This window comes from Anarhichas minor, unplaced genomic scaffold, assembly GCF_050575085.1.
Source record: "Anarhichas minor isolate MPS153535 unplaced genomic scaffold, ASM5057508v1 ptg000041l, whole genome shotgun sequence".
Taxonomy (NCBI): Eukaryota; Metazoa; Chordata; class Actinopteri; order Perciformes; family Anarhichadidae; genus Anarhichas; species Anarhichas minor.
The window spans coordinates 4,288,180-4,312,204 of record NW_027466487.1 but is presented as its reverse complement, the minus strand read 5'-3'; the positions used below and the strand labels follow the sequence as shown (position 1 = coordinate 4,312,204).

Below are 24,025 nucleotides of genomic sequence, written 5' to 3'. Positions count from 1 at the left end.
TGACACTGGAGGCGTCTGGAGTCCCAGGGTGCGTTCATGAACTATCAGCTACTTTGACTAGTCTCCTACACAGGTCATCAACTGGTCCCCCCCCCCCTCCCCCCCTCCCCCCTCCTCCTCCGTGGACTGGGACAAGTTCCCAACATCAAGATCAACAACAACAACGACGACAACGACAGCAACAACAAAAGGCAATTTCAGTTCAGTTGTGATGAAATCTATCTGATTCAGTTCATTTGAGGTCAGTTTAATTCTTGTTGCAAGAAACTATGGCAACTACCGCTAAGGAAGTGTTTCAGCCAATCAGATCCAGGGTAAAGTCTTCAAATGGTTTTCAATTGGGTGGGTGGATTTGATGCTTTTTTCTTCTTTTTACTAGGATTTCAGCCTCGCCTCTCCTGGTGTATAAATGCTTTGTGTGGTGTGCACGATTCAACAAGCTCAAACTTTGGCCTGTTCAGACACACACACACATAAACACACACAGACACACACAAACACACACTCACACACACACACACACACACACACACACAGTCTACCACACCTGTATCTGTATCTGTATGCACAGGCTGACTTTGGTGCAACATATGGTTCAGGCTGTGTCACCGAGTGCCTGAAGGTCTTTCAACTCCACCAAAACCACACTCCCTCAGACACACAGCTGTACAAACACACACACACACACACACACACACACACACACACACACACACACTGTGATGCTTGAAAACTCTCATTTCTTGCTCCTCTTGCCTTCTGCTCTATTTATGGTATCTTAACTCTCCTCTCCTCCTGACTCCCCCCCTCCTCAACTCTCCCATCCGCTGATACTGTACACCCTCCCAAGGCTAGTTGGCATGGTGACGCTGATGGGATGGCCGTTGCTAGGAGATGAAGAGAGAGGCCAGAAAGAGCATCGTCACGGTGAGGAGAAGGCGATCCCTGGATGGGCTGCTTCCGCTGACACTCTTCTCCAGCTTGGGAACGAAAGGGTTAAATTCATCTGGAAAAAAAAACAGAAGCAGAGAGAAAGAAGAATGACGGAGAGTGATTTTATACCAGCTCATTACAATGACAGCAGAGGGGTTTTTTTTTCTGCACTTTAAAAACTTAAAATAAGGCAAAAGGAGTTTATCTGTGCTTCTATTTGAGCCATAATCTGCTTACACAGCACGGCTTTTAGTGAAACACTTTTGAAATGAAACAAAAGGCAGCTGGCTGCACAGAGTCACACTCCCTCTAAAGTCTGCTGTAGAGACAACACAGCAGCAGGGCCATGGCAGACTGCTGCAGCTGTTATCAGAGAGCTCTTATTGTTCTAATAAAGTGACACATACTTTTACACACAGACACGCTGTGTGTACAGTACCCCCCCCCCCCCCCCCCCTCACCATGTTCACCTGGGGATGTCCTAAAAATAGTTTGCGGCCTTTTGTTGCGGGCTACATGCCGAGCGTTGACGTCTAGCCGGTGTGCAAAAACACCAGACTGTTCGCTGCATGCCTCCACTTATGAGACACACGTGCAGCGTGACACACCCTCTGTAGACACTTGATTAATGAGACCGGAGAACAGACAGCAGCATCATTTACTGTCTGAACATGGGACGGCTGATGGTGATTAGTGTTAGTCTGTTAACGGTCTGATGGCACCGAAGTGGAGTGGGGGATATTCTCAGTGTTTCCACGCGGCGCCATATCTAGCTCCGGAATATTTCCAGCAGCTTTGTGGGTCAGACAGCAGAGTAATGACTGGCTGACACCTGGTTTTAGAGATGGTCTCTTCTGGGTATGCTCTGCTGGCCAATGTAATGAGGTCTATGCAGCAGTGGAGCTCAGGTTAAATGCTTTGACCGCTCTGTAATAGAGCATGCAGCCGACGGGTCAGGACACTGCTACTTTGGCGCTGACCGACAGAGGAATGTGGTTTTCGAAGACACGAACGGCAGAGACTGCGGAGCATCTCGCAAAACTGGTTCTAAAGTGTGGCTCTACCCATTGCCTCATACACACTGTTCCTCATTGACTGTCACAGATAAACACATCATTATTGGAGAGGTGTTTGTGCAGGGGGAATGTGACATCGTGACCTTCTGACACATCAGCTCACACGAGGAAGCTGTGTGTATTCCTGCGTTTGTGTGTGTGTGTGTGTGTGTGTGTGCTACATTTTGGACAAGAAAAGCAGGCAACATCCGCCTGATAATGTGGAAGCTCAGACACCTAGAGGCGTCTATGAATTTTAATGTCATGTTGACAAGAAGAAGAAGGAGATATCTTAGTCTCTGATTGTGTTCATGAGTGTCTGTCTGTGTGTGATGTGTACGTGCGTGTGTGTTTATGTATAATGATTGACCTGAAAAGCAGAATCCATTGTAAATTGTTACGCAGTTCACGGGTCTTGAGTGACAAATACTTCATGAGAATAATGATCTTTAATTGTAGTTGTAAGAGAGTTGTTGATTCAACTATGTGGCAATCGAAGACGTTATCATTTGTGGTGTGCCAAGATCGGAATGTCCTCAATAAAGGGGCATTCCAGTGATTTAGTACTGCAACTCTATATAGTTGGAAACATAATTGAAACAATAGCATCTTTTACTGTACCCTCCCTGACTGGTTAATACCCATGTCTCTCACCGGAAGAACGTAACAAAGCTCCTGCAGAGCCACAAGAGACAGCACACAACTATTGTTAGATGCCGAGTAGTCCTCCTTGTAACTGGTAAATTGACTTCAACAGGCATCTGTCAGTCGACAGTGTTCATGTAATTTAACTGCACCCTCTGGAGTATGACTGTAAGCAGAAATAATACGTTTTATTTGGAATGTTTTTTGCCCCATGATGCCTTTTGTCACATTTTTATATTGTTAACTATTTTTGCCAAGTCATGTCCCTACTAAGCATCAGGGAGAGAACAACAAAAGAAAAAGCATTTGCCACTTATATAAATATAAAACGTCTTTAAACAGTGGTTTAAATGCCTCTCAGGCATCGGGTGCTGATTCTCAATCCCAGAAGCAGTTTAGGGTTGTGACATAACAGCATCAGCCTAATTGATGCCCCTGAGCAATCAGCTGGCACACCTGGTGTTAATTAGCTGTTGATATCTCTTTCTGGTGTTTTTTTAAAGGAAAACAGGAAGCTTGAAGCTGCAACAGCTGAAGTAACTCTATTCTTTTACGTTTTAAAAATCAGTGGATCAACTTGTTTTTTATACTTAAAATAATATACATGACTGCAAATATGAAACCCAGATCTTTATATAAGATATTCTGAAATGAAACTAAAATGACGACGTTCAGTTTGAACTGTGTTCTGCCTGCTGATACTCAACCTGATGTAAAGTAACCCAAGCTCTCCGTCGCTTAAAGGAGTGCTAATTGGTAGAATAAACCCCATTAAAGAAAGAGCTTCTGATTTTCTCCGCTAATGGCCGGACCTGACCGTCAGATGCAGTAACCGGAGCCAACAGGGTTGGTAAGTGAGTATCCTCCCACTGAAAGCCATCAGTAATCACATGGCTGCACGGGGAGCTGCTAGCGCCATTCCATCTGTGTTGTAAATGAGATCTAAATGAAATCTAATACGAGCGGCCCTATTCAGGAGGGAACCACTGTTGAGCTGGAGACACTGATTGAAAGGGGCAGCGCCCAGGAAATAAACTGTGAGCAGTGAAGGGGAGAGGGACGGGGCGGTTTACAACATCAGCCTGCAACACTCAGCTTAGTTAAACATTTTCAGACACGATAATCAGGCAGATTTTGAACCGAGCCGTTTGCGCCGGCGCCTCGTGTTTGTGTGAATGTGCTGATGTGAACTTTGAATAACAGTAATTAAAACTACGACGTGACGAGTCTAATCGGCAGTCAGGAGGGCCGTGAACGAGGGAGAGGAATAGGAAACTGCACTGCTTCTTTGTTTTCAATTCATTTCACAGCTCCCTGCTGATTTCCTCACTTCCTCTTGCACCACTTGAGTTCTCCTATTAATTTAATTGGCAACGCAGCACTACAGGTGAAAATGACCCACAGGAGCTGGGGTAATTTGTGCTCTGCTATTGTGTCAGCCGTCCGCTTAATATTAACAGTATTTTCATGTGGGTCACATTCCTTATCTGTTCAAGTACGTCCAATACAACTATTCTTCGTGTCTGTATATTCTTCTGTGTAACTTGTAATTAAGTATCTTGAATAAAACTCTATATGTGTTACTGGAATTAGCATATTTTGCTTTGAGTTTAAAAATAATTGCAGGAAAGGAAAGAGGGCACACAAGAGGTGAGGACGTTTGATAAGAATGTAATATGTGTTGGTGTAGTGAAGCAGAAGAATGGGTGAACTAAGGCCAATCTGCGCCTATCAGCTTAACCAAAAGCAGAAAAAAACCCATATAATAATTTCAGAAAAATGCGGTAGCATTAAATGCATACTATAAACCTTAGATTAATATCGTATTTACTGAAAAAAAAAAGTTAAAAGATGGGAAACTCAATTTCACACATCAAAAGGTGAATAAACTGAGTTTTGGTGGCTTTCCTCTCCACTGCATTCGTACTTGTGCTCTGGGAGGAAAAATGGCGGATGGGAATTAAAGAGCGGGAGGATGCGGAGGGCATGGAGAAAAGAGATGGAGCGAGGGAGAAAAATGAGATGAAAGGATGATGGAGGGAGGAAAGGAAGTGAGGGAGAAGTATCTCGACAAACTCAGGACACGCAGCCGTTTGCCGCAGTCAGTGATGAGTTTCCTTATGACAGTTATGAGAACAGACTGATTTATTACGCAAAGGCACGCATGTGAGCATGCACGCACACACACACACACACAGATTAACAACACAGCACCATATTTTACAGGTTACCTTGGAGAAAAGTGTGACAGGGGGCGAGGATGATGATTGATACCCACATGTCTGGTTTTGTAATGGGTGGCAGCTAGCTTAGACCAAGCTAGCTGCACATGCTGTTATTGTGCCGCACATAACACTGAGAAGCAACCACATGATCATCTGAGAGATTATCCTAAAGTCTGTCACTTACTGATTTACTGCTCAGCTTCTCCCCTTTAAACCACTGCCAAATGTCATATACGGTTCCAGAGCAAACAGATTTAGCATGATTCACATGAGCAGTTGTGTAATCCTGACGAGAGCAATGCAAGGGGCCGAGTGGGAGCACTTATCAAGATCTAGAAGTTGACTACAGGAAATCTGAATTGAGTTCTTTTTTTTCTTTTTTTGGCAACTAACCATGAAACTCTGTGTTCTCTGCATATCCGGGTGAAAACGTTGAGTGTGAAATGAATATGCATGTAGTTGTTTAGCAGGATCAGCAGCTTGCCAAGCCAGCTGGTGCTGTGTGAAGTTTTAACTGTGCCGACGGTCTCTTTTGAAAAACGGCACATTTCACTTCAGCTGGCCCCTTCTGATGCTGCATGGTGAAGGAGCTGGTCACTCCGCCATCAAATATCAACGATCAATATGCTGTCAGTATTTAAAAGGACAAGGCTTGTGATATTCTACATTTGTGTAGTTGTCTACAAAGTGTGTAACTTCCACTGGGGCTGGTGGGACAACAAGTTCCCATTTATTAAAGCTTCACAGTTAAAGGGACTCACTACAATCTTTTTAACCAGAGCCCTCTTATTGCCTGCAGGCTTCTGTGTCCCAGACATTCATCGTCCAAAAATAATAATTATTAACATAAATGAGGCACACCAGGTGTGGATAACATGTTCCTCCCCACATACACCACCCTGTAGCCGCCATTACTCACTAGATCACCAGATAATTGGGCTTGTGGCTGAGTGCCACAGACAGGTTATGAAGATCAGAATGCATTGAAAAAAATATATTTTACTGTATTCATTTATGGAATTTGTTGAAAAAAACAGAATAATTGTCTGCTTTGAAAAGTGTGAATCATATGATTTGAGGCTGATGTGATCTGAATGGCAAACATGAGTCTATGTCTGTTTTTATGAATCTAGACGGCTCGGATGAATGTGCTCCACGCTTACTCAACTTCAGGTGTGCTTAATTGAGTGTGTGCATGACTCACCAATATCGTCAATGTTTAGGCCTGGTCTGAGCGTGTAGTCTGGCTCTGTAGGCTTTGGCTCATCATCCGCGTCGGAGGCTAAAAGAGAAAGAGAGATGAAGATGAGTGAGACGGAAAAATAGGGAGGGAGAGGGCGAGGGAGCGTGGGTTAAATCATTGCTCTAAATCAAAGGATTTTAATTATGCCTCATTTCCTCTGCATGGTTCGGCTCGGCTCGGCCCGGCTTGACTCCACTCTCATTTTAGTCGCTATTCCCAGTAGCTTGGCTATTTACAAATGTCGGATTTGCAAGATGTCCCATGTTGTGCAAATCCTATCCACAACTTTTGCTAATGGAAACTCAACACGAAGCGAGTCGAGCTGAGCAGAACCGTGGCAGGCCAGGCAGTGGAAATGCGACATTCGATTTAACTTGACACCCTGAGAGAGACATGCAAGAGAGCGGCAAGGCAAGGGCGCAAGGGGTTAAAAAATTCCCCTAGACAGGCTGACAAGCCACAACATCACCAGCAGCATCCCTGAGAGAGAGCGAGAGAAGAGGGAAGCTGAGGGGAGGCAGATCAAACTGAAGAGAGGCAGTGTTTGAAAAGGGAAGGAGAGCGAGGAGGGGGGTGAGAGGGAGGAGAGGTTAATACTACAGGGCTGTGGAAGTTAAAAGGACTGGACAGGCCAGGGATCAAAGTCTGTGTGTGTGTGTGTGTGTGTGTGTGTGTGTGAGTGAGGGAGAGAGGGTTGAGAGATTGAAGGAAGGCAGGAGAGTGAGCGAGAGAGGTTAACACTACATATACATAGCCACCCACTGACAGCACACAGCAATAAATTGATTCTGACAGGGAGCGAGGGAGGAGGGGGGAAAGAGGGAGTCGAGCGGAGGAGAGGAGAGAAGGGAGGCGGGGGTGAGGGCCTTCAAAGCTGGAGCTGCTCCTCTCTGCTGCTGCTGCTGAGGAAGAGCAGGAAGAGAAAGAAGAGACAACAGGAGCAAGGGGGATCTGTGCTGTGTGTGAAAATGCTGCAGGGGAGTATTAATAGCTCCGACTGATTTAGACTGTATTTAGATTATGTATGCATCTGTATGCAGCAGGTGTGTGTGTGTGTGTGTGTGTGTGAGTAATGTGTGTTAGTGTGTGTGTGTGTGGGGGGGGGGGGGAGGATTCGTGGGGAGCCCGGAGCCTGCCAGATGGGTAGAGTGGCCATATGGGTGCAGGTACAGTATTCAAACAGGTCCAAGCATTGCATTACACGTCAAACACCACGCACGATCGCACACGCACACACACACACACACACACACACACACACACACACGCACACACACACACACACACACACACACACACGCACACGCACACACGCACACGCACACAAAGTAAAAGACTCACCTGTGGAGCAGCAGACGTGCACTCGTAGTCTCAGACAGCTGCGGCCGTGGTGATGGGTGGGCGTGGCTGTAACAACATGAAACGCACAATAGATCAACATGTGCCTTCACGTACGTTTCATGTTTTCAATTATGGGGTATTTCCAAAATAATAACTGACCAACGTTGGGTTTTTGCCGCTTCAAATGTGAACACCAGATCAAAAGTAATGCACCGATCCATACTGACCTCATGAAGCAGATTACAGCCCGCCAGAAATGTTCCACATTAAACGCAGTTAACATTCAATTTTACGCAAAACATAAAACGTTATGTGCACCCCTAAACTTAAGTTATTTCTTACTCTCCCAGTAGGCAATGGAGCACACAAGCTATCATTATGCAGTCACTGTATGTGACTTACAGCTGTGTTTACTAAAGATAGTCAGTCTTGAAGTGTATTGTAAGCTACATATTACTGCAGAGGGAAATAAACGAGCGCTCTTTATGTGACGAGGCAAACGCATTCAGCTCTAGTGGCGCCCTCCTACCTCAAACAGGCACTGTGGAAGGCTTACCAAGTGGTCTCAGTGCAGGTTACTAAATGTGGCAGATAGTAAAAAATACAGAGTGTGGATAGCAAGACAAGACTTTGAAATGTTTGGTTGACACATCATATCTCGTCTGGAGACATCAAGTAATGTGGGTTAAATAAATGTATTCCTGGGCTGAAACATTTCATTTTAAATTGTTTCATAACAAGCTAAAAGTTGATTATTTATACAGTGTGGTATTTGGCGCAAGGTGTTGTGAGTTAATTTGATTAGCGATCAACAAAATGGATGAGCCTGGCTTGACGGGAGAGTGATATGATCAGATGTGAAACAGCAATCTGTTCTGCTGAAATTACCCCGAGGACGGTGTGACTGAGTTAATCATCCAATCCCCTTCACAATAAAAGAACAACCTGCTCTAGCCTCACAAGCTTTTACTATAAATTACAGTATTTTCATTTATATTTCGAGGACACTAGTGACATGATATTGGATCGAGCCCACTCACAGATGTAGTAGTACTCCTGTCCAACGTGGAACTCGTAGCCCAGCGAGAAGGCGCTGTAGCGCTGGAACTTCTCCGAGAACTTGATGGGCGCGTGGGGGGCGTGGGGCCGGTTACACTCCCACCTCTTGAAGCCCAGCTGGGGGTCGCAGTTCCTGTACCCACGATTACTGACCATGTAGAGGATGTACTGCTCGCCGGTGCCCACCATGCGCTGGCTGTCGTTGTAGTGAGGGCAGTAGATGTCCAGGTAGTCGTTGACGTTCACCTGCATTGTGTAGCCCTCCCTACGCAGACTGGACACGGAGAGAAAGAGAGCGCAAACAGTCAGAATAATCACAGAGCTGCAGAATACACGTATCATATCATATTCATATTATTATTAGACCAATTAAAACATTCAAATAAGCATAATAACAAAACTGCAGAATACACATTTTCATTACAATTATCCTAATTAAAGGTGTTTCATTTCGACAACAGGCAATTTAAAATGAACTAGCGTCACAAAATCACAAAATGTTTTCTAGAATTCCAGAAGGAAAGAAACGAATGGAACGTTTTCAACCTTGTGCTTCATCAATAAATGCTATTTATAAAGTGAAATTCATGCATTGAATGCAGCGCTTAGCAAACACACACAATAAATAAAGTAATTAACATACAACACACAGGAAAAAATACACTTCGTAAGTACTACAAGCATATTATACACAATATTTTATACTAAATAATACCACTAATATTTGAATCTCCAATGGCACACTCTCGGGCACACACACACACACACACACACACACACGCAATGTGGCTACAGTATTTGTCGTATTTTATCAAAAGTTAGCATGAAGTTTCACATTTAACAGGAATGCTTTCAACTGGCTCTAATTTCCAATTCTGTGTGTAAATACAAACATTGTGTGGGTCACCCCTCACATCATTGTACGGTACGCTGCATTTCAGCTTGAATGTTCACCCATGGGTCAAACGAATCTTTGTTTGAGAGTTATTGAGTTATTAATAACCGAAAGCAGGTGTGTGTGTGTGTGTGTGTGTGCTGTGGCTGAAAGGCTGCTGCATGCGGAGAATGCGGAGCTGGCTCTTCAGTATGGACTGAAGGCCCCAGGGCCACAGCTCCTTCTCCTGGTGTCAGCGCAGCGTTGTCCCCTAACCCCAGCGCTCGTACATCAACCTGAGCGCAACGTTGCGCTTCGCATCAGCCGTCAACGTCCTGGCCGTGTTCCCCCTGCCCCCCCCACCCCCCGAAAAGCTCATATATCAGCGTCAACCCCAAAAAAGACTCGGCTTGACAGGAAGATAAGGTCTGAATCTGTGTCTGGGAGTGTGTGTGCGTGTTATCTACACGCACACACACACACACACACACTCCCAGACACAGATGTGTGACAAAGTGAAATAGATTCTTTCCTGACGTCCAAAAGCCCTCTTTTTTCTCCCCATCACAGACACAGGCTCATATCTGTGTGACAGAGACACGTTGCAGTTGTAAATCATACACACGCCGATGAGCTTGTGCGCGCTACCACACTCACACACACCACACACACACACTTGGACGTTATAGCGGTGTCGTAGTGAAATCACAAGGGGGCAGCAGTGTGTCGTCCTCAGCCGGATGCTGCCTCTCCCCCTCTCTGCTAGTTCTAGGTCATGTCTCAAGGGGGATTATTATTCAATTATTAAATGAAGATCGAAACACTGTTCCCAATGTCTCCCTCTCTCCATCACTTCTTACCGCTCTCTTCAAATCATTTCCTGAATTTGTCTTTCTCCCCTTGCTCTCTGTTCCCCTCATCCCTTTCTTTCAGACTGACATAAAGGGAAGATTAATTGTTCAACATTCATCCTTTGCTCTCTTCCTCCTCTCCTCTCCTCTCCTCTCCTCTCCTCTCCTCGCATCACTTTTTCTCATTACATCATTTACTAGCCTACAGAGGGTATTAGTGGTAGAAAAAAAAGTGTAAAATGCTTCAAGGGAACTATATTTATAGTGAATGCAAAGACAGAGAAAGAGAGAGAGAGAGAGAGAGAGAGAGAGAGAGAGAGAGAGAGAGAGAAAGAACACAAGTGAGGGATGAGTTTAGTTCCAGCAGGGAGGAGTGAATGCAAATTTAGTAAAAGAGCAGAAAGAGCCAGAACGGAGGGGACAGAAAAAAAAAAGGAGGCGGTTGGAGAGTTTTACGCTACCAAAGAAAAGCGAGTTCTCTGAGATGAAGGGATGATGGCAGAAAGAAAGAGAGAAAAATGAGGAGGAGGGCAACTCGAACATCTTGAGTAATCTGAAAGTAAATCACTTCTCTAAGATAAAAGCTGTCTTTAGGATTCCCACTGTGTATGTGTGTGTGTGTGTGTGTGTGTGTGTGTATGTGTGTGTGTGTATAAATGTGCGCCTGCTTTGGTTTGTGTGTGCATTTCTATGTGACACCAAAGCATCTCACCTGCCAACCTTTTACATTTGATGTAGTGACATCTTTGTGTTTCTGACACACACACACATGTACACACACACATACAATAAAAAAGGGATGATTTAACAGAAGTGTGTTTTAAAAGCCACTCCAATATCGTGTAAAAGGAGGAGGAGAATCCTTGAACGTTACAGTAATCTGTCTCAGAACACATGACGCTTCAGTTTCAGGCTGTGGATAAGCAGAAGATAGACGACTGAAGAGGCAGATTGTGTTGAAGAGAGGATGCTTTAGAAGATTAAAGGTATTAGAAACATGATATTTAATCATACCTCTGCTGTTTCATTTGTGTGCACTGAATACAGTGATACATTACATGCACAAACATGATGCAGTTCAATACAACTGTCTTGGGCTGACTTTGTGCACCCTTCTTTTTTACACTCTGGCACTGATACTGATCTTTTAGATCACGCATCGGTCAGTTGTGACCAATCCACAGCTTGGGAACCGGGGGGGGTCGTCGACTCAAGTCCCCGCGTGGACCACGTATGGAGAGCAGAATAGAAGCTGGAGGAATGCCAGTTGGCCTCATGGGCACTGCTGAGGAGGCCCTCTAACTGCTCTCCAGGTGACCCACTGCTCCTCATACTAACATGGGTTAAATTCACTGTGTACAATTGTGCGACGATAAACAAATGCATTTACATTTAGAAGAATGTTCCCAATGAGCTCCACACCACACAGTGAGATAGACAGATGTTAAACACTGGTATTGGTTAGTGGCCAACTAGAACCAACTCAATACCGACCTGTATTTTACTGTACATTTTGAATGTCGATGTGTTTTTGAGGCTGATGTTTGTGGTGTTGTGTTATTGGACTGAATGGTATTAGGCTGCATGGTTAGGTGTTTCTAACACTGTAGCTCCTGCTTATGTCATTCAATTAAATAAAATCTAATTTATATTAGAAAGACTTTTCAAAATAATGAAAAGAAAATGTCTTGAACAGGAAGCGACCGTGCTGTGATTTAGGTTATGTGCGTCATGTAAGTGAAGTTTGTTGGATATAAACTGTTTGTTGGCAATGTGCTCTTTCTTGAATGCAAAGTGTGTGTGACGGCCCCATACCAGTCACAATCATATATTCATAATATACTATTCCTTCAGGCTGCTTCAGGTCAAAAGAGAACGCAATAAATCATATTTTCAAAATAACTGTTTTTCAGAAAAATCATGATGCTCATTCTATCCCAAACTGTGCCGCCGCATTTGTTTTTTTTATTCCCTTTTTATTGTATCGGAGTTTATTGGATTGTAATGCTCCCTGAAAATTCCAAGTGAAGACAGATGGAGAGACACAGCGATACAGAAAGTAAGAGGTGGAGTAGCTTATGAAATGTCACGATGTGTTGCTTTCTTCTGCTCTCTCCGGATGCCTCGCTTTCATTTTGTATTGGATCACCACTAATTCCCTCCGTAGTACGTGACACCTGGTTAGTCGAAGCCGATAGCACTAAATATATATACAGTATATCTACAGATCCACCAGAGGGATGGAGCGATGGAAGGATGGAGAGAAAGATGGGAAGGTTTAGAGGATGAGATGAGGGGTAGTCGGGGTTAAAAGCGGCAGAGTCTGGCCAACAGGGAGCGAGAGGGTGATAGCGGGAGGGAGCAACGGCTAAGAGCGAGATCAAAGTGGGCCTGGATCAATGTCACTATTGTATAAAATCACATCAGAGAATGTGTGAGAGAGAGAGAGAGAGAGAGAGGGAGAGAGTATGTTGCTTATATAAATCAGTCATGGGCAATATAATGCCACAGAGTTACCCTCTGCCTGGCTATTATCCGGCCGGCCTGTTGGAGCGCCGTACATCAATAAAACACTTTGACAGTAAGAGCAATCATTCCTTTTTGTAACAAGTGCTTGGAGGACCAGCTTACTCCGCGGTTCTCTGTTGGTAAGATGACAGAGGAAAGGGGATTTAAGTGTAGTTTTCCCCTTCAACCGGGACAAAGTCATAGCATGGCTTTACACTGAACACACATGTACCGTGTCTTTGCAACAATAGCTCATCGGTCAATATGCCGCATAAGCAAAGGGGACGCCAAAATCCTCCATTCGTGCCCCGTAGATTATTCTCTCTGTTATTCAACATGAGGGTGGTCAATCTGTGATTCTATGTAAACAATATTCACCTGTTGTTTGAATGGTCTTAACCGATCAGAAAGGTCGAGGATAGAAGCTCACCCGTATTCACAGGTGGCAAGTGTTACTTATTTAAGCACATTTTACACAAACGCTTTGGGGATGACGGGTCGGCGATTGTGAGTTGAGACGCTTGAGCTTCTCAATTACTGTTCTCATGATGCTATGGTGCCGACAATCATTAGCACAGAGAAGGCTAACACGTTAGCATGGAATATCTGAGGACATCCTATTCAGGGTACACGGACACACATTTATTTATTCCATCCAACTACGAAGTGCTCAACGATCAAAAGTAGGAAACCGCGGGTGGCTGATTGCGTTGCGGCGGGGGATGTAAGTGTGTGCAACTGCCAAAAAAAAACAAAAACATGCATGCATGCCAAGGTAAATTTAAGGTTAAAGAAATCAAAGGAGACACTGCTGATGGGTACAAGGTTGGGCTGGATTAAAACGTGTCTAGCAGTGTTACAAATGATTGCCAATCAGGACTTAAAAGTCACTCTGCTTCCCGAGGCCAGGAGTCTTAATCCCATCTCAGTCCGGTACAGAGATGCTAACATTGTTTGCGGGAGGACTCCAATCAGCCAGTGGATAGCGATAGGGATAATTGAATGGCTCCCCCACTGAAAGGAGACTCCCAGGGATCTGCAGCATCAATGAGGCCCTCATCGAACACAGGCAGGAGTCCTTCCCGCTGAATCCTCCTCCCGCTCCCTCTGCTCTGGCTCGCTCTTTTGCCTCCTTTACCTCCATTTTGTTCTCCCTTTCTCTGTTTCTGTCTCAAGTTTGGCTTTTGCCTGAGAGGAAGCATGCAGATAAGAGTGTTTTGAAAAAAAAAAAGAACTTGTGTACATGAATCTCAGGGATGCCATCTACTTCAATATTTGTTGACATTGAAGATATTGACATGTTTGACTGCTGGCGTATCAGAATACCATCATTCTCTTTTATCAGCCTGTGCTTCTTTTCCATCACATCTCCCTAAACCACTGGAGGAACATGCCTTTAGGTGTGTGTGTGTGTGTGTGTGTGTGTGTGTGTGTGTGTGGGCGTCTGAGGGTGTGTGTGTGTGTCTGATAGGGTGTAGTGGTTGAGTAGGTTCTAAATTCTCCCCATAGAAATCAATACCTGTCTAGTGTGTCCAACAGGAATATGCTGCCTTCTCTCAAGGCTGCTACGTACACACACACACACACACACACACACACACACACACGCACACACACACACACACAGAGAGCCCTGCCCTGCAGAGCAATGGTTCATCATTGTTAATTGATCAAAGTATTGCAGCTAACAGGGTTTCTTGCCAAGCGGCCTCACACGCAGCACTGACATGATCCCGTAACACGAGCAGCATTCTCCGAATCACTTTCTCTTTATTTCCACCCTTTTCTTCCATCTTCTGCCTCGTTTGTTCCATTCTTCTGCTCTTGTCTCACTTCTCTCGAGCTCTTAAGCACTCTTTCTCTTTCCCCTCCTTCCTCATCATCGTCATCCATCATCCTCTCCCTCTCTCGTCCTCCCGTCCTCTCTCACCCTGTGGATATAGACTATGTGGTGAGAGAGGGAGTGCTCCGGCAGCACAAAACCTAATGGCAGGCGTTATTAGCCCTTTGAACTGAGCTGTCTCGCTTTTCACGCAGAGCCTTGTTCGACAGACACACTCCCCTAACCCCGTAGTGTGTTCGACGAGCATGTTCTACCCGCACATGCATGGTTTTTCTTTTTGCAATCAATCGTGCATGCTTTGTTTCGTCCGAACACGCGTGACACAGATGGATGGATGCGAAGAAATTAAAATGAACGAGTGCATGAAACAACAGATGGCTGAACGCCGAGGCCCGACACGCGTGCGGGAATGCGGAGACACGGACAAAAGCAAGAGGAAGAGGAGATCAGAGGCGTGGGCCGATGAACGAAGGATGAGGAGGAAAGACAGTGTACTACTTTGATTAAGAAAAATGTTGTTTAACCTTTGAATGAGACCGAGACTTGTGGTCTTTACCTTAATTTGCGTGTTCATCGATTTTGCTCTCAACTTTAATTCGTCTTCCATTTCACGACCACCCCCGCCCAGCCTATTTTACGCTCCAAAGGGTTTCCTCACTTTAAGGGCTTCTTCTACCTCTCAAATGTCATTCAACACGTATCTGGCGATACTAACCAATCTCCGCCTCTTATTCTATCGCTTTGCGCCCGTCAATCCCGGGCCGCTCTGTCTCTCTGTTTCCCCACATCTCCCGTGCTCTCTGTTCCCAAAGCCCTTACATGAGCAATAGTGATCCCATCAGACACCGGGCCAGCAGAGGCAAAGAGACACACAGAGAAGAGAAAGAGAGTGTATGTTCCCTAAGCTCTCCCATGATTGATAGTGATCCTGTCTGATGGCTGTGTATAGACTCAGCACTCAGTGAGACATTACCCTCTGACCCAGCTATTGATTCACTGCATTCACTGCCCCAAACACACAACACTAGTCCTGACCCTGCACGGGCAAAAAAAACACACAAAAACCACACACACACACACACACACACGCACGCCTGTGTGTACAGTCCTACAGATTGATAACCTGGCAGTGTCCTGTGAAACCTGATCAATGTGCTGCATAACCATCATTCTCCCCGCCTGCCGCAGCCCACTTCCTGGCCGAGTCACATGGCCCCCGTGTCCCGCTGACTGATATGTTTGGGTCGGGGTCTGGAGGCTTGAATATCAGGGCTGCGGGGAAAAGAGCTCCAGCGCTGGGATAAACCGCTCTCGACAACAACAACAACATTACTCAGATTCCCCTCCTGAGCCACGTTAATAAGAGATCCGGGGGCAGGAAACAGGGCCTGCCAGACAGAAGGACAATGTGGAACGGGAAGTAGTGCCATCCATCAAGCGCACCTGGGTCAGATGCTATTTGCAAATCATTTTTCACCTGCTTGCACTTGTTTTAACCTACTTGAACTGCAAGGTGGGGTGGGGTCGACCATATAACGGGTATCAGCTTGTCTGTTTGTGCATGGCCGACTAGGCTGGTATAAGAAAAAGGGAAAGAAATCCTCCATCAAGCACTTCAAACGTGCTGCCGATGACCCGTGTTGGATATTACAGACAAGTTTAACACGGAGAGGATATTTTCTCCATTGTGAGTCCAAGGAGGCGAAGCCAGAAAGAAAAGCGAGACAGAGAGGAGTGCCAACTGAGCTCCAGCCTAATGGGCAACCAAGACAAAACCACAGCTGGCTTTCAACATTAGTCTCCATGACGACAGAAGAAGCCCTCGCTGTGGAGCTATTGTCGCAAAAAAAAAAAAAGTGGGCTACAGGGGTTCATTGCTTTGTGTGAAACCCCATCCATCCTCTCTTTATCCACCATCTCCCCTCTGTCTCTCTAATGGCTAATTAAGTGCCACTTATTGCCATTCAACATTATCACAAATCATCAGCTATTACTGTGGCAAATTCTGTTCCACACCATTTTCAGGGGGAGATTTTTGTTTTGTTGCATCTCAGGTTGGCTGCAAAAGGAACAAAGAGTTAAGGATAAAAGCAGACGGGGGGGGGTTACTAAGGGCTACAGGCAAAATGTGGATTGGTCATGTACTGTACGACCAGTTAGCCTGGCAGGGCTGTGTGACTGCATGTGGATGTTATAGAGGGAACAACATACAATGACAAGTTGTAACTACTTCAAATTCATCCGTCAGGAATAGATAATAATTGCTTAATAATTGCTCAGGAATAGATAATACACACTGCAGACACGGAGCAGACACGGAGCACGCACACATGGGTTTTAAGGGCAAATAGAAGCTCTGTTACTCTCAGGGTCGGACAGACGGATAAACACATCCAAACGGACACAAAAGGCACCGCGAGATAAATAGCAGACTTGGTAGGACAAGCAGGCACCAGCAGGAAGACCGTAAGTGTTTGACCGTAAGCATCTGGGTATTCTTGTCAGATAGAAGATGACATTGAGCTTAAACATTTCCTGCATTATGGATGTTCCATTAATGTAATGTGACATGGAGAATTAATTGAATGTTTTCACATATATACGAGGTCACAAAGGCCCGAGACTTAAGCATGCAGATTGAGTTACAATGCTAATCTAAGCAATGTGTGCTCAATTACCCATTTAGGAGAATAATTCTGCTGCATGGAATCAATGGAGTGAAACAATGAAAAGGAGAAGGGAGAAAAAAAAAAAACAGCCTGCACTCCAAAAAAACAACAATGTTCAGCCTCACTTCAGCGCGAGAGTTTTTCTATTTTTATTCTTCATCAAAGCAGAACATGAAAGACTGCCACAGCTCGGATGTTTCGGTGCTAAGACCTTCCACGGAGCACGGGCCAAAGTGATAAGAGAAACAAAAAGATTCTGTTGGGTGATGAATGAGCCAAAAATCTATCAATGCCAGATTTTAACTCTGCAAACAAGAGGCTTACAAGTGATGGACTCAGAGTGGAAACTGAAACTTTTCAGTTTGTGCAGTGTATCGCTAAATAGCCGTGTGTGTGTGTGTGTATGTGTGCGTGTGTGCCCCGCTATCTTCACGTATTCCTCCTAACCAGGCCAGAGAGATGTGACCAGAGTCAGCCTGCTGCATGATATCTCCCTTACACTCCAGTAAATTACCTTTTCAGAAACGGACGGCTCTGCAATTACCCGTGAAAGTCGACAGAAACAATAAAACATGGAAATGGAGCGGGATAATGATGAAAATGGAATCATTTGGGAAGAAACGTGTTGCAGCTCGAGGCTGTAGGCGACAACAGAACACATGCTGGATCCCGGCATACTCAGAAGGAGGTAAAAGGAGCTGTGGTTTTGAGGGAAACCTGTTTACGCACATTAGGCTTTAAATCCTGTTGATTCCACGAGCTTGTGTATCCGTGTGTGTTTGTGGGTGTCAGTACTTCATGATGTGGCTGACTCTCTCCACTGAACATGAGCAGACTCTGTCAGACTCGACAGTCTATCAGTGGAACATCCGCCTCCCCTGTCTCTCTCTCTCTCTCTTCCTCCCCCACAATCTGCCCTACTCTCCTCCTCTGTCTCTCCATCCTTATCAGTGTCCTTCCATCCGTCTCTGGTTCAATTTTTCATTTCAGGTTCAATCTTTTTGACGTCCTCTCACTTCTCCTCCTCCTCCGACACTTCTCCCTCCCTTTCTGTCTTCCTCTACTGGCCTGTCAATCTGTCGTCCCTGCCTCTCTCTCTCTCTCTCTCTCTCTCTCTCTCTCTCTCTCTCTCTCTCTCATGAAGTCAATAAGCCTCTCCATGTGGTGGCAACCTGTCAATCATCATAAGACAGTCAGCAAAATGCGCATTCATGTGGACCTTGTGCACGTGTGCTCGTGTAGGGATACACGTCCGTGATGCTCAGGCATATGATCAGAAATAATGCGTCTCAGTTTTTCATGTTTAAAAGTTGAACACAATGACATACACTTGATGTCCACATCCTAAGTGGTTCAATGAATTTGTGAAATGAGTCAGGGGAAGGGTGACAAATCACCTCTAACAAAGTGCTTTATGGACTTCACAAAGCAATTCCCTCGTGCTAAAACAAATATCGCGTGTGGAGGTACAGCATGTGTCTGTGCGCACGCTGCAGCTTCAACTGTGACTTACTGCTTTAATCTCAGAGGTAAGCCACACACGCCTTCATTTTCTTTTTATTATTTGGGCAACAGCTAACTGATCAATAAACATTATCCCTTCACTGAAATATTGCAGCAAAATATGAAAGACTGCGGTGGGCTTTTTGATGAGGTTTCACTTTTTATATTCTCATTCAGACTATTGAGCTCTTCATCTGTTTATTCCACAACAAACTGCTGCTGCTGCCGGCAGCATAATAGGCATCACTTCCTAGGGGTGTCTCTCCAGGAAAAAACAGGAAATGAAAAATGTATCGGGTGAATCACTATTGTGTTTTTCTAGATGGGAATGGAAAGTAACAAAGTTAATATTTATTCATATAAAGATACCGCAGGTTATTACTTTAACTGTCCTGACATGCACCAGTGAATCAGACAGCGGGAGGCCACACGGGTCCATTTAAGATCAGACATTCCATGTGCGACATTAAGGTTTATGGATTTGTAGGCGTCTTTCTGGAAGTGTTATGAAGTGTGTTGTATTTATTCTTTACTTGGGCGTTTATTCAAAGGGGACAAAGCAGTGGGATGTGTATATGAGCTCTCATAAAGTCAGCCCACGTCCCAGTGCAACATCCTGGCCATATAAGCAATGCCTGCTCTGCTCTGCTTTGCTGCTGGAATATGAAATATGCATGGACCATAAAGAGCATATGGACCATCCATCTCAATATCCGCTACACCAGACCATCAAAAAAAGATCATTAAACCTAACACACACAGGCTGGCTCGCACACACACCAACACACAAAATGGCACATAAACATGCACTCCCACGTTGTGCATAATGGTTTATCAGTTTCACTGCCAACTTTCTGCTGACAGAGCACACGCAGTAACAGGCAAAAGGCATGCGCGCACTCGAACGGACACACACACGCAAATGCACATTTCGGAAAGAGGATATTTAACATTTGTGTACGTTTGCCCACTTCACATTTCTAGTCTTAATCGAAATACTTTACAAGCAGCTGTCACATAATAGCACTGGAAAACAGTTTCCGCATAGAAAAACATGAACATATGTCTTTGTTCCCCTCTCTGTCTAGCACACACACACACACACACACACACACACACACACACACGTGCCACCCCTCCAAGCTGTCACTCAGTCTATATTTTCTTTACCATGGCTCTGTCACTATCAGACTCTCTGGTCCTACTCTGCAGGGAATAAAAAGGTAATATGAGACTCACAAGGAAAGAGTGACAGAGAGTGAACGAGAGAGCGAAAGAGAGAGCGAAAGAGAGAGCGAGAGAGAGAGCGAAAGAGAGAGCGAGAGAGAGAGCGAGAGAGTGAAAGAGAGAGCGAAAGAGAGAGCGAAAGAGAGAGCGAGAGAGTGAAAGAGAGAGTGAAAGAGAGAGCGAAAGAGAGAGCGAAAGAGAGAGCGAAAGAGAGAGCGAGAGAGTGAAAGAGAGAGCGAAAGAGAGAGCGAAAGAGAGAGCGAGAGAGAGAGCGAGAGAGAGAGCGAAAGAGAGAGCGAAAGAGACAGCGAAAGAGAGAGCGAGAGAGAGAGCGAGAGCGAGAGAGCGAAAGAGAGAGCGAAAGAGAGAGCGAGAGAGTGAAAGAGAGAGCGAAAGAGAGAGCGAAAGAGAGAGCGAGAGAGTGAAAGAGAGAGTGAAAGAGAGAGCGAAAGAGAGAGCAAAAGAGAGAGCGAAAGAGAGAGCGAGAGAGTGAAAGAGAGAGTGAAAGAGAGAGCGAAAGAGAGAGCGAGAGAGCGAAAGAGAGAGCGAAAGAGAGAGCGAAAGAGAGAGCGAAAGAGAGAGCGAAAGAGAGAGCGAGAGAAAGAGAGAGAGAAAGAGAGAGAGAGAGAGAGAGAGAGAGAAAGAGAAAGAGAGAGATAAAGAGAGAGAGAGAGAGCGAAAGAGAAAGAGAGAGAGAGAGAGAGTGAAAGAGAAAGAGAGAGGGAGAAAGAGAGAAAGAGAGAGGGAAGTCAAAGTCACTGTGACAGTAAATCAGAAAAGGCCCAACTGATGGCCAGTTTGCAAAATGCACTTATACAGAGCGAAGTTAGGGAAACTGTTAACAGAGTGGCAGAACAGAGGAAGGGATGAAGGAAAAGGACAAAGAGAGAAGGCGAGAGATGAAAAAGAAGTGGGCGGTGATGAGGAACAAAAACAGATCGACTCAGGAAGAGAGTAAATTCTCATTCACTCACATTTTACAGAAAAAAAAAGAACATAAACAAAGACTTCCACTGGGTGAGGCATCTGTCCTCTTTCATCTCCCCCCCCTCCCTTCTCTCACATCTCTCTAATCTCTTTCTAACTACAGTATGTGTCAGCGAGGAGTCTGACACTAAGTCAGCGTCATATTCTATCATCCATGCAGACAGAGACGGGAGCACACGCAAACAGGACAGCTACAAGACGGGCTTTGCCTTTATCTAATCTCTTTACTCCGTCAGCCCTTCCTTCCTCATCCCTCCATCCCCACTTCCCCTAAAACTTGTCTGCCCAGGTGCGGCCAACATCAATCTGCTAATGGGGCACTGCTCTCTTGTTGGTTCAACACTGTGGTCTAAAAAGCCCATTCCGGTTGGTGAAAAGCTCTCATTGTATTTGGAAGAATGAGGCGAGAATGGGAGTTGGACAGAATGTGCTTTCCACGGTTTTACAACTGCCACCTTGTTTTCACCTTCACAGCAGAGGGCAGAAGTTGAAGAAATCCAATCTCTGTTGCCGAGCTCTACCTGCGGGTGTAATAATTTACTTCTTTATGTGTAGAGGTGCAAAGTTGGACGGCGAAGTATGCCGCTGCCAATTCCCATTTCCTATACACAGAGTGCCCTGGGTAACTTAACGACCGTATGTGTTTATGTCATCATGGCCGACAGCTGAGATATTGTGTTATTTTTATCAACAATTTGGTACGGCCTTAAATACAACAGTACCCATGAGCCTCTACTGCTGTTGCTATGGAGAAAAAGCCAGTCAGAGGCATGTAGTCAGAACATGTTGCAACAAAATGCTGCACCACGAAGCCAAATTCATCCAGGATGTAGAAGTAAACTGCTGAATGTAGGCCTAAAGGTGTGTTTGGACAGAAAGCGAGGGGAATTTCCCCCTACTGTAATTCACATGAATTCAACCTTCGGACCATTTGTGTTTATTCACAAACAGCCAAATAACCAACTGAAAAATAAATGCGCTTTGCAGATGTTGATGTTTATCTCCTGGCGATTTATGTACAAAAGGCTTGTACGTTTGACCAGATGTATATTTCCTAACTTAGTTGCTCATCTCTGCACTGATGATTCACCCAGGACAGTTTGAAGCCCACCCAAGCTGCTAGTCAGCTAACATTTCCAATGTACAAAATGAAAAAGGACTCGTTCCCCCCGGAAGCCCAAAATATCTCCTCCTACTACACAACTCGATTTCTCAGAGTTTACCACCGTCCTCCTCTGGGACACAATACACCTCCAGTTTGCTCCAGTATATGCTCCAGTGTACTGCATGCTGCCCAAAATGTGAATGCGGGAATATTCAGGGACCGTTGTGTGGGTACAGTATATCTCTGCCTTCGGGTTTGAGATTTAAAAATATCTCTTTTGAAACCAGATGTGCCACCTGCTCACCTCTTTTGACAGACCGACTCCCTGCCTTGTTAACAGCACTTTGATTCAGCCAATTTCAGGAATATGAAAAGACGCAGTCATGTATTGAGAGGCCGTTGTTGTGCCTTTATGAATGACAGCGCGTGTGTGTGTGTGTGTGTGTGTGCAGGATTGATGCCCTATGAGTTGGTGAGTGTGTTTTCAGATGTGTGTAAGTGTGGAGAGAACACAAACGGGCTCAACTAACATTTCAGAAAAAAACAAACGAGAGAAATGAATCAACAGTGTTTGCTTTTTTGACAGTTTTCTTCCCCTCTGGCAAGGACTTTCTCCCTCGCTCACTGTCCTTACTCCCCTTCAAACACTTTATTTTTCACCTGTTCCTCCCGTCTCCTCTCTCTCTCTCTCTGTCTACCACTGCCAATCTATCCACCGTGGTGTAAAGTCGTAATCCCTTTCCCTCTTTCTCTCCTGTCGTTTCCTTCCCTCTCTATCTTAGTAATTATCTCTCCGCCCTGTCCCCCCGACGCACCCCCTGTCATCCATCTATCTGCCTCTATGTAAAATATCTCCATCTGCTTCCACTTTCACACTCACATTTTCCATTCCCTGCCCTCCCTTATCTCACCGGGCTGACCCCCTTCATCTCTCTCCTCTTTCCCTCCATCCTTCTATCGCTCCTCCTCTCATCAGCGTCCTCCTTCTGCCCGCCTGCATCCATCTTTCCATCCCTCCTCCCGGTCACGGGCTGATTGAAATTCAAACCCGAGCTTTTATTGTCGAACCCGTGCGGTCGGCGATTTACTTAAGCGCACGTTCCCGTCCGAGGCCGTGGAGGTTGTGAGCAATCTGGTGTTGGGTGTTCAGAGAGAAGATGAAGCAGCATCAGAGGCGGCGGCCGCCGGCTCGTCCCTCCATTAGTTTGCCGTAATGTTTGTCATTGCCGCTGAGCTAACAGCAGCGGCAGCTTGGAACTTAGTTTGTCTCTCAGAGGCAGAGTTAAATCATTCTAAATGCTTCGTCACACCTGCATTCAGCTCCCCTCATGGCGGCATCTGTGTTGCTTCCTCTCTCTCCCTCTGCCACCTATTCTCCATTTCTCCCCGTCAACCAGTATTCTTCACCGTTTCTGCTCGGACGTGTTCAGGCCGTCGTTGTAAAGTGATTGGTTGAGGTTATTTGAGTGTCGTGATCCCCACATCATAACCTTGCATACTAATATCGAGGTATGTATCGAGTTGTCACGATCCCTTTTTCCAATCCATAAATGGATCCTCGATTAAATGTCCATAAAATGTTATATATGCATTGCTTTTCTGATATAAAATGACATCTTCCACTATTCTATCAAGGGCTGCAATGATTGCTTTTCCGTCAATTTGATAATTGATGAATAACCTTACAAGACATTTTTCAGCCAAACTCTAAATCGAATATTTGGGGTTTTTGAACCATCGATGGGACAGAACACGAGATTTGACTGTTGCCCTAAACACCTTCTAAAATTGGAGCAAATTAAGTTAAAGCTTTAGTACCCACGACAACATTAGCTGTTAATGAGGAGTTGACAAACAGATGGTGTGTGTGTGTGTGTGTGTGTGTGTGTGTGTGTGCGTTGGGCAGGTAAGAGAAAGGAAGGATTGTTTGTGAATACGTGTGAGCAGCAGACAGGTT

At 45.2% G+C, this 24,025-nt stretch overlaps 1 protein-coding gene across 1 annotated transcript in view; it reads right to left on the bottom strand.

Annotated features, from left to right (window-relative positions):
- Positions 1-653: 653 nt before the first annotated feature.
- The window catches only part of efna3b (ephrin-A3b), a 50,890-nt gene continuing 27,518 nt past the window's right edge, over positions 654-24,025 (bottom strand). The window contains exons 3-6 of the mRNA XM_076109338.1: positions 8,483-8,775; positions 7,443-7,508; positions 6,063-6,140; positions 654-1,006 (exon numbers count right to left, since the gene is read on the bottom strand). Coding sequence (XP_075965453.1) covers positions 888-1,006; positions 6,063-6,140; positions 7,443-7,508; positions 8,483-8,775 — 556 coding nt within the window. The 3' untranslated portion in view covers positions 654-887. The remainder of the gene's footprint in view (positions 1,007-6,062; positions 6,141-7,442; positions 7,509-8,482; positions 8,776-24,025) is intronic.